The sequence below is a fragment of the Seriola aureovittata genome, chromosome 14 (assembly GCF_021018895.1).
Source record: "Seriola aureovittata isolate HTS-2021-v1 ecotype China chromosome 14, ASM2101889v1, whole genome shotgun sequence".
NCBI lineage: Eukaryota > Metazoa > Chordata > Actinopteri > Carangiformes > Carangidae > Seriola > Seriola aureovittata.
Genome location: NC_079377.1, coordinates 11,483,312 through 11,494,810, shown reverse-complemented (window position 1 = coordinate 11,494,810; position 11,499 = coordinate 11,483,312). Strand labels below are relative to the sequence as shown.

At 38.4% G+C, this 11,499-nt stretch overlaps 2 protein-coding genes across 2 annotated transcripts; one reads left to right on the top strand and one right to left on the bottom strand.

Annotated features, from left to right (window-relative positions):
* Positions 1 to 1,439: 1,439 nt before the first annotated feature.
* Positions 1,440 to 4,358, top strand: bag2 (BCL2 associated athanogene 2). Its single transcript, XM_056395879.1, has 3 exons — positions 1,440 to 1,727; positions 2,075 to 2,184; positions 3,157 to 4,358. Exons 1-3 carry the CDS (start codon positions 1,606 to 1,608, stop codon positions 3,549 to 3,551), a joined length of 627 nt encoding a protein of 208 aa, XP_056251854.1. The 5' UTR covers positions 1,440 to 1,605; the 3' UTR covers positions 3,552 to 4,358.
* A 509-nt stretch (positions 4,359 to 4,867) lies between these two features.
* On the bottom strand, positions 4,868 to 11,160 carry rab23 (RAB23, member RAS oncogene family). Its single transcript, XM_056395878.1, has 7 exons — positions 10,744 to 11,160; positions 8,369 to 8,602; positions 7,914 to 7,999; positions 7,402 to 7,558; positions 7,158 to 7,240; positions 6,966 to 7,058; positions 4,868 to 6,884 (listed from the first exon to the last, which is right to left on the bottom strand). The coding sequence occupies exons 2-7, from the start codon at positions 8,521 to 8,523 to the stop codon at positions 6,751 to 6,753; spliced, it is 708 nt and encodes a 235-aa protein (XP_056251853.1). The 5' UTR covers positions 8,524 to 8,602; positions 10,744 to 11,160; the 3' UTR covers positions 4,868 to 6,750.
* Positions 11,161 to 11,499: the final 339 nt, after the last annotated feature.

Here is an 11,499-nt window from a genome sequence, read left to right as displayed (position 1 = left end):
TAGAATTCCTGTCTACTTCAGTTACAGAGCACCACTCAGATCATACTGTGGTTGGCAGATCCCATGTTTTGAAAGGTTGGTTTTTGGCTGCTGATTTACGCACAGTCCTCTGTTGTAAAAGACTTGACAATTCAGTGTGCCAACACGTTTGCTATAGATGGCATTGATGACACTGCAAAATGCCTTAGCTGAACTTGTGACCACAGTGCTAAGAGTGTCTCGAGTTGCAGTCTCTGTTTTCATTGCAGACATGAAATCCAGTGGATAGCCTGCACCAGTCTTTCCTGAAGTGCACTAGATCATCCTTCTAAAATGAAAACCACTTCTTTTTTTCTTTTTTTTTGTCTTTGTTATGCTGGTCGGAGGTCAACCATATTGAGAGAGGCATTATTCTCCTGTGCTACAGAAATGTAATAATGCGATAACATAAATTGGAGTACAAGGTACACAATGCACTAGAATAGAATTCTTACGCCCATCTGGATGAAGATGAAAGAAACTTTGGAGAATAACCACCAAGGGCCTGTTTTGTGCTTGTTGCAGCAAATTGTTTTTGTGCACTGGTTGGAATATAAACACTGTCCCAGTGGAAGTCCTGTATAATTGCAGTTGCCATTGCAATTCTGGCAACAGCTCTTTGGGCACTGTCAGTTTCCTCATGTTGTCGTTAAAATTTTTAGTGGGTGACTGACTAATTCCTTTTAAAGTGGATTCAAACTGCAAGTTGGCATTCAGATGCGTTTTGTGATGCTGCCCTTGTAATTGGGACGTACTGTAGTGTAATTTATTTGCTTGTTTGCTTTTTCGTTCACATCCTCTAAGTCACTTACCAGGTGGTAAACGGAGCATGTTTATGCACTCATGCAACAAAATCCTTCAGATTGAGCCCTCCTGGTTGTAGAATTTGGCAGCTTCTGTCTAACTACAGTTTCAACCACTTGTGTGAAATCACTCTAATTCTCACTCAGCAGCTTCGGTGGAACATGACAGATAGATCTTGGTAATTAGTCTAAGCATCCATAAAATACTTAATCTTTATGATATTCTACTCATTGATAAAAATCAGTATAGTCATTAAATGATTAGAAAAGGAGATTAATGTTGGAAAGTGTTTGTCCTATCTGATTTGCCAGTTTTGTTAAAAAACAAACAAACAAACAAATGAAATCCCACCCATCTGAGGTCCACTTTAAGCCAAGGTTCCCAAAACTAATGATTCTTCTACTGCAATAGAGCCAAATTAGGTTTTAAAACCCCCTCACATTAATATATTTGTTAAATATGAAAATAAGCATTCATATTTACACATCTGTAAATTACATCTTAGTCTATATTCTTGGGGACCCACTGGAGCTCCTCGAGGACCTGTAGTGGTCCTCGGACCCGACGTTGGGAACCACTGATCTGTTCTGGGCTCCTCGGGAAACTTCTGCGAGGAGCGACTGAAGGAAGTTGCAGCCCATGTTAGGAAATGTTCTCCCTGGGGCGCTGCTGGAGCCGGCGGAGTTAGTGTCAGCTGGACGGCTCAGGGTGTCGATCGCACGTACGGGATTTGCTCTCAGGCACGAATCACAATAATAACAATAAGAAGAATCATTTACCAGCATGGCTCAAGCGAAAATACAGGCGAAAATGAACGAAGCTCCCTGTAGCAAGTTCAGCCGGACACTGTCCATGGCAGATCGCTCCGGACGACTCCTGGAAAATTTGGATCTGCTGGAAACGAGGTACAGTCAAGTAACAGGCCTGAACCATGTGCGTTATGTACAGTGCACTTGAGGAGATGTTTGAAGATTTGTCTTGTTTACATTGTGTGGCTGCTTACAGCCTTTATAGTAAGTTTAGTGACAGTAATTGGGTATAGGCGAGGAAAAAAAAAATATATATCTAAATATGTATAGAGACATAAGTACATAATAGAAAAATCTGCTTTTATTTTGTATCCTAACGTGTATTGATTGTGAAGCTCACGTTCATCGACCTGTTATTGTAAAAGCCGTTATTTTTTCACAATGGAGGGATGTGGTTTTGAATGGGCGGTGGAGGTTGTGACCTGCCTCTGTCTCTCTATCAGGGTGGAGGCTTTACGCGAAGCAGCATCGGCCATGGAGCAGGAAAGGGAGTGCATCCTGGAAATGATTCAGTCCATACAGAACAGTCAAGAAATGCGAAACATCTGTGCTGGTGAGGCTTCTGACTCCCACTCTGCTTTACTGTGTTTTTGACACTGACCATAATAGAGTCTGATCACACCTTGTTTGTGTGTTTTTCAGTGGTGTGTGTGTGTGTGTGTGTGTGTGTGTGTGTGTGTTTTAAATCCACGCATAGTTGAAGCTGCTGTAACATTGTGATCCAGTGAGGTTATGCTTTGAATGCTGCTTTATAGTTGGGTGGTGGTGTTCAAGAACCACAAGGGATTGAAAGAGGAGTAAGTCAACATGGGAGTTTTTGCACCCCACCCTAAAGAAGACGGAAATTTGCATCAGAGATTCATAGCTTGTTTTCCTTCTTTTTATATATTGTAGGATGCACAAAGGGTAGTTACAGTTAAATGATCATACACAATGTATCACAATTACAATTTCCTGATTTCCCAACTGAAGTATGTCCACCTTACATCAATACAGCTCCAGTCTAACGACACAACACTGTACATACAGGGTCTGGAAGTTACACGAACACTGTCCAATCCACCTATCCTGCCATTAATAAATAAAAACCACTGTGAATATTATAGGGAATTATGTATCAATTTTGTTGAGTTTGTTTGGTTTACACACACATATAAGCATCTAATACAGTATAATGCTAAAATCTTGTTTTGTCAGCTGCATGAGTTGAATCAACACTTCTCTGACAGTCTTGAAAATGAAGTTCATAAGCTCCACAAGTATAGTGAAGTTAACTGCAGGGCCATCCTGTTGGATTGTATTGCATTAAATTAGGACTGTTCATCTGAGTTGTATGTCATTGGCTTGTGGGAGGAAACTGGAGCAGGAACATTGAAACTCCACTCACGAGGTTGAGGACAAGAACCTTGTTGTGTGGCAACACTTACAGTAGATTGCATATATGTTCTTATTATTGTGTCCACTACTGTACCAGTGTATTTTATTTATTTGAAGACACACTGATTTATCTCTTTATGTTTTCTAGGGGAGAGAGAAGAGTTAGATTTAACTGCAAACCGTCTCATGGGCCGGACGCTGTGTGTGGAGATCTGTGTTGGCACAATCAGAAACTCCCAGCAGGAGGAGGCACTGCGCAAGGCCACATCTATAATAGATGAAATGGTGAAAAAGTTACTGAGTGACATGGATGGCGGGCGGCAGCGGCTGCTGGCCCTGCATGCGGCCTGTGTGTCTGAGGCGCCGCCCGTCCCCATCGACCAAAAGTTTCAGGCCGTCGTGATCAGCTGTGCTCTGGAGGACCAGAAGAAGATCAAGCGGAGGCTGGAGATGTTGTTGAGGAACGTTGAAAATGCTGAGAAGAATATTAAGATTATGGATCACCAAAAACTAGAGGAGCCACAAGCCAACGGCAGTCAATAAGTCACCAAAACACAACACGTGTCTTAAAAGCTACTAACCTCACGAGAACTGTTGTAATCCTACTAACTTTTAGAGAGACTCAACATGTAGCAGAAAGACTAGTTACTATGGGCAATGAGTAAAGCACAACTCACGAGTGAGCAGACACTAGTATTCTCCTTTAAGGAATATTACAGTGATTTCTATGCATAATCAAGTTTTACTTTTAAACGATCATCATTTACACTGACCTACTTAATATGAATCATTTATTGTGTAAACCCACCAAACGTGTGTTCACGTGTGCACTGAAGACAGAAAAAGATACAGTAGCAGTGGTTCATTGGAGGTCTGTTCTGTTAATAAACTTATAATGAAGTGACCATAATAGTCTACATAGCAGTTAACAGGTATTTTATGACTTGGTTACTGTTACTCTGATCAGGAACATCTGGACTGATCCAAATTAAAGTGAAGTAATTGATGAATGAAGGTCAGAAAACTGCTAAGTGAGCCCAGTGTGAAAGTGTCTTTTTCTGTTTCACTCTCACCTTTTAAATCAGGCACTTGTTAAAGGATTTCGGGTGTGCATACACTACCTCTTTGTGTGACGGCAACACAAATCACATTAAGCTGTGGACTTAGTTCATATTTGCATAAAACCGTTTTTAAAGTTTAATTGTGTGTCAAAAAAGCAAATTCAAAAAAAGGCTTTGTCTAATAAGTGAATATGTTGAAGGTGGACTTTTGCTGTAATAGATGGGAATAAAAGTTATCAGTTGGTTTTTAGGGAACCTATTCTACATTGGTTCTAACACCCTAAATGAACACTTGTTTATTGTCTTCCTTCAGCTGAACCATCTGGTAACATACACATGTTAATCTATAGACTGTATCCTGTTGGTATCAGAGATATTTTTTAAAATGGAGACCAAAACAATTATTTAGGATGGGTATGAAGCTATAAACAAAACAACATCAACAAAGCAATGGTGAAATGGTGCTATAGTCACGCAAGTCAGCTATAAACATCTTAGTAAGCTTAACTATTCTTCCTCTATGGATGGAGTTCGAGCAAACTCCCATATGGTCGGAGGAAGGTTAGTGGTTAAAACGTTGACTTACAAACATTTTTATTTTCTGTCAAACTACTGTTTCTAAGGTTAAGACTAACTAAAGTTCCACACCCAGCATGGTTACTAATACACCATCTATTAGCAACAAAGTTTACAGTTTAGTTATTTTCTTGCTAACTCTGACCAAATGCAACTAAACAAAATGTTTTAATGTCAACAGGAGACAGGAGAGTAAGGTCATTTGAAATGACACACTGGATGCCCGAGAAAAAAGTAGTTTTATTTAAGTCAGATTACCGTCAACTTTCCCCCCAAACTGAAGGTGCACAGTTGTGTGGCACGCTTCAAGTTGTGATACATTTGTAACTGTTAAAACAAAAAAATCCAACAGTTGAGTGTTGTTTTTGTCAGACTCTAAGCATACATATATTGGTTTGTCTATCTAAATGTGTGAAACTGGTTTGTGAAGTTGTGTGTGAAAAGCAGTAAGACACAAAGATTATAACAACACCTGAGTGACAGCACATAAGTATGGTTAGTTTTAACTTATGGTTCTTTAAGATTATATGCCATCTTAATGATAAAGTGCGCTAAATCCATTCAGTCAGAAAGCAAAAAAGCCAAAAGTAAACACAATGTTACAAGAGAAAGTTTGAGAAAGAAATATTTACAGATTCACTGTGCAGGCAGTCTTAAACAAACAGCAAGAGTAGGATTAAAATGCTTACTGGTGGTCAGTAGGGGAGAATGTAAACATGGACAAGGCATTGTGGCATTGTGACCATGGTTGAACATTCACTGATGTGGGAAAAGGCTTACATGCATTAGTTGCCACGCTTTTTTCTTTTTTTCAAAACAGAATTGTTCACATACAAACAAATGAGGGAGCTTGAAATGTGACACAATTTAGTGCCAATGGTAAAAATATTGAACACATTTTAACCGACTGTTGGGATTTTCACAACAAACTATGAAGTGAAAAAAATGAATAAATTCAGTCCCATCTGAACTTGTCTGTAGAAGCTTCTACCACAGATCTGAGATCAGTTACAAAACTTTTAAAAAGACAAAAACATGCATGCACATGTAATCCCAGATGTCCTATGTAGTATAATTCCATGTAAAATACTTAGAATCGTAACTATTAATAAAGAAATGTTAATAATTTCAGACAGGATATTTAATATACGACTTATCGACACTACCACATATTTCTTTGTGCTTGGTAAACCGGTGTCTTTCAGATAATGAGTTTTGGAAAGAACAATTATAAAAAGGCTTGATTGATGCAGACAAGGCAATAACATACAGTTCACAGCTAGCTGCACTGAGGAGTGAGCATTAGTCTGGGAGATCTTTTTTGGAGTACCCTCGTGTAGTGCGAAGAAACTGGATTTGCTTGCATATTCAGGCAAACACAAGCAGTCAGAAGAAAAATATCCAATCCTGATGGTCAGCTTTTTGTAAAACCTTCAGAGAACAAGGCTTTGCATTGTCCTCAAGACTCCACACCACAGGGGCAGATACAACTGAGCTATTCCCACTCCTCCCAGGAGCAGAATGATATCAATAAAATAGTAATAACTGATACGATACAACAGAAGGCATACCAAAACTATAAGTCTTGTACCATTTTTAGTGTTTGAAATGTTATAAATGTAGTGAAAACTGAAAACAAAAAGGTACTGAAATGTATTTACTCTGAGGTTGTGGTGAGTTACTCAAAGCTGTACCACAGTTAAAGAAAATCTCAGTTAAATATGAAATGTGTAAATTGTAAAAGTGAAATCAAAACATGGTACCATAACTGATTGTGATTTGATGTACTTTGATTCAAAGAGCAGAGTATTTAGGTATTAAGGAGGACTATTGTTGACAATAGCTATTGATATTTGGTTATACATAGGAGCATATTCTATTAATTTCATGTTACATCCAAATCACTGCAGTACTAATATTTAACTACAGCTCAGAAAAATGGAAATTTGGCACTATGTCAACACTTAAGTGAAAATATCACTCAACACTGTTGTGATTCGTACAAAAATACTTCTGCACAGAGAATTAACTCTGGATTTGATAGTGTTTTGTCCATGAAACAATAGATAGAAACGATAGTCTATCACTAAACTTAAATTTTCTATCTAGAGTAGGCTGCAACTTCCAAAAGGATTTTTATTCTTCTTGGTCCTTTGTTTGTTAGGTCGCAAAGTGATGACCTCTCTGCCGTTGCTGGAGCTCTGGTTGCAGACATTACTACTTGTGGTATTAAAAACACCTTTGGAAAAACACAATATACGAGTTATCTCACCATACTTAAGAAAAAACACTTAATGTAGCATGAAAGGTTATTTCTTACCTATTTTATTGCTCGTTGTGTGGACCACCTCTGTCTCCTCTGCTGTTTGCTGTTTGAGTCGCTGAAGATACTTCTCAGCTAAGTACTTAAAAACTATAAAGACAGAACCAGCAAAAATGTTACGAAAGTAACATTAAGAATGAGACTGTTTCACTTGCATAAGGCTATTTGTCCACATTTTCAGTTACCCACCCTCGTTGACATTAAGGTCCTCTTTTACCGAAGCTCGATAAAATCTCAGTTTAAGTCTTTTAGCCAAGGCTTCTGCTTCCTCGCTGCAATGCAAGTGAAGAGAATACATTTCTTGAATTCATGGTAAGGTATACTGCCTGAATTACATTTCACAGTCATTACCATTTGTCCCTAACATTCAACTGCTTTACTGTTCCACTGTGATTTTTACAAAGAAAAGAAAAAAAAGAAAAAAGAAACTTACTTTTTTATAACAGTCTCTTCCAGGAGGTCGATTTTGTTCTGCACTAGAACTGTGGGAATATCTCCAACCTCAGCCTCCACCTTCTCCCTCCAGCTGTCAATAGCCTGATACGACTCCCTGTCTGTGGTAGAGAAGACTAGCACACATGCTTGCGCGCCTGGAATGCAAGACAACACACCATGACAACAATTCACATTTTACAAGCTGCTGAATCTAAAAAAAAAAAAAAAAAACTTAATCTATTCTGCTATAAGTATGAGACATAATTCACCCTCCTTGAGGATGTTAAAACACTGTGAACTTCAAAACAGCCTCTTTGGAGAGGCATGTTTACAGTGGTATTGTGTGCCAGAATATGTGCTTTGGTTAAATGCTCCGCTGCCAGTAAACCATAAAATCTTTGAAAAATAAAACAAAAAAAACCCAAAACCCAAAACCCCGGTGGTCAGTGACCCAAAGCAACAGTGATAGGTTTGTTGCAGTGTGGGGGTGGGGTGGGGGTGGGGTCTTACCACGATAATACGCCTTGGTGATGGCGTCAAACTCCTCCTGCCCAGCAGTGTCCCACAGCATTAGTCTGACCTCTTCATCATTTACACTAAAACAATGAACAGGTAATGAGGCTATATAAAGTATGTAATAACTACTAGTTAGCATAACAATATCCTACCCAGCACAACACAGTCATTTTTTCTCTATAGGTTTGCCAAACCTGCTCTTGTTAGAACATTTTTTACATTTTATCTCACTGTTTCCTAATTAAATCAAAATAAAATGATGCATCTTATTGGATCTTCATTATTGGAATGTAGACAAAAAAAATCTTTATTAATAAAGTTGCAGTTGTTGTCTGTCAACTTTACAATAACCTTAAAAAGTACAATATATGTCTAAACTGTGGTACATCAGAGCAGAGTAGTAACTACCTGATAGAGAAAAGAGAATTTCTGTGAAACAAGCTGCTTACAGTATCTGCCTTTCCAGGAAGTCCACTCCAATGGTCTTTTTGTAGTCCTTAGTGAAGATGCCCTTGCAGTAGCGTTGGATCATACTGGACTTTCCGACAGCTCCGTTGCCAACTACGACCACTTTGATGGCCACTTCCATGTCCTCCTCCAACATGGTGGCGACGTCTGGCTGCTTTTCTCAGTTCCACTCTGCCCAGGTAGATTCAGTGATGTGACACGGACACATATACCACCTGAAAGCATAAATTAAACAAAACATTGACGTGTGGCACATGTTTAAATACTGTAAGTGAAACATCAACACGAGTGCAGCTAAAATACTGTATTGTCATTTAACACATCCTGATTTAGTTCACATTTGAAGCCATCACGTCAGTGACTCAAAGACCTCTCTTTCATCAACATGAATGTCCACTTGTTATTAGCACTTTTCCCACCAAAATACAGCTCTGATTAAATTGGTTTGATAAAAGTAGTGGGTGTAAGTAGTCAACTTTTTTAAACTTATTTCTTATCCAATGCAAACAGTACCTTTATATTACAGGTTACTAAGGCTGCAGCAAATGTTTATTTTTTGTTATTGATTAATCTTCAACTAATCTTTTTTGTACAGTATACAGTGGGGTCCAAAAGTCTGAGGCCATTTTTGGGCCCCACTGTGTGTCAAAAATATCAACAAAATTAAAAATTACAAGAGTATGAAGCTATTGCCTCTTCTGCTTAGCCAACAGTTAAAACTTTATAAGTATCCAATTAATATTTTTATAGATCATCCAATTTGAAATCTTATAAATCTTAGCACTACAGGTTATCATAAGAATTTAATTAAGGACAAGGTACACTCTAATAAATGACTTTATATACACAATAACTGGAATTGCCCTTTTAACTATTATGTGTGTGCTCAAATTGAACAAATGATTGTAAATTTTACAGGGAACTTGTTTGGAGTGGCTATGCGATGTGTTTATTCTTCCATTAGGACTGAGAGCAGCAGACTTCGCATAGCAACGGGGTCTTCCACAGTTATATGTGTGTAGCTGCTGAGTGCAATGATAAACAACATCTTGTGGGAAAGCTGTTCCCAATGGACACTGACAACCTACTGTGTGACTGTGATGTCCAACAGCCTGTCTGTCACAATATGTACTGTAGTAGAGGATATTATTCATGAACCATAATTGAGCCGCATTATGCAGCAGTTGTTATTATATATGTATATATTGTTATCGTGATAACGCTTAATCAAAACATGGCTTAAAATAAAACAGCCTGCTCTTTATTTGTATGCTCTTTTCAGGTTAAGTTAATACAATACACTTGATCTAACTCAGAACCTGTTCTTCTTTTAACTTGCCATCTCACAAGCAAAGTTAAACATTTGCAGTTCTTTCATATCTCAGTCTAATCATTCCTAGATGTGCAGTTTAAATTACGGTTAGGGTTAGGTCACAAAAAGTGATTCAAAGTGGATAATAATTGGAGAACAGTCGACTACTAGTCTTAAACAGTCTGCTCAGACACAATAAAAAAAAAAAGTAATATCATGCTATTAACATTGATAATAATGTTGGGCAATTATTTGATGTGTATCACTGTAATCACAAAGCGTGGTATAATCCATCAATACAAAGTAATAAAGCAAAAAACGATCACAATGATTTCTGAGATATCTGAAAATACCAGATGAAAAGTTTGACTGCACATTAACATCAACTGCAGTATGATCACCACAAATTACAATTAAACAGATAATTTTCCATACCTGCACAGATAACTATGCTAACTATATTGAGGGTCCTCTGGTTATCGTATTTGTCACCTACAATGAGATCATCACCCCATTCATACAACATATTTATATAATACATAAACAAACTAAAATATAGCCCTGCCGTTGACATGAGAGGTTACCAGGGTTGGGTGTCCTGTGCATTACAATGCACATATACAACAACTCTGTTAAATATGTAGAAGATAATACACCTCCCCTCCAAGTCCAGTGAGTCATCTTCACAGACACACCGTTAATTTAGCCAGGCGTCAAGGCGGGGCACAGTTAAAGCCAATATTTTAGGGCACAGGGAGAATACAATTATTGAGGTGTAACAACTACTTTCTGTCGAAATTTACTGCTACTGTAGGCAATGTAGTATTTCCAAAGTCTGTGGGTGGAATTAAGTTGACAAGTAAACTTTTCAATGTTTTTTATTTGCCCAAATCAGACTCCCTCGCCCTCAAGATATGACCTGTTGAATAGCAGCTTTAAGTACCGAACAGCTGCTGGTGTAGTCCCTTAAAGCTGATTGAAGGAAACGGTTCTGGACAGTGAGAATTAAAAACTAGCAAACCCACAGAGCAAGCAATTTCTTACCTGTAAAATCACGTTACGTCTCATCTGATGTCCGCCAACATTAGATGAGGTAACCAGCCAGATAACCGACAATCACATATCTACAGTCTCCCCCTGCTCTACCCTGAGGCAAGAGGAGGCGATAGTGACTCTGGTGCTAAGGTTACCTAGCTAAGGTTAGCCACTTTTCCCAGAGAAAAGAAGCTTCTGCTCCGCCCGTTAATGATATCTAGCTAATGTCTGCACAGAGCCAATGTGTGTTTTCCGCTTCAAAAAGGCTGATAAAGTTTAATTAACGTCGACAGCTGAGTAAAATCTGTGACATTTACGGGATGAAGATTACCATCTATCGGCATTACTGTCTATCGGCGAGCCAATGTTCCAGCTAACTACGTTGCGCATGAGAGTAGCTAACCTGGCAACTGGCTAGCTCGCTAATGTTTGTTGCTAAGCAGCAGAGCCAAAGAGTGCACAACGCAAGATAGTTAACATGAAACACACGTCTCGACGTAGGAGTCTTGGGAACATTTGTAGTTCTAAAGGCACGACTGTAAATGTTGAGGTACTTGTCATGTCGGTAAATCTATAATGACTCCTTCCCGACAATGATATGATATGTTCTTCACAACTATCATGTGTGTGTGTTTTATTTCTGTGGCTGACTCAATGCGAATGCCATTATTCTTCTTGGTGTAGAAAGTATTCAGATCATTTTCTTAAATTAAACTACCAACACAACAATGAATAAATTGAATCATAATTATTCATAATTGAATA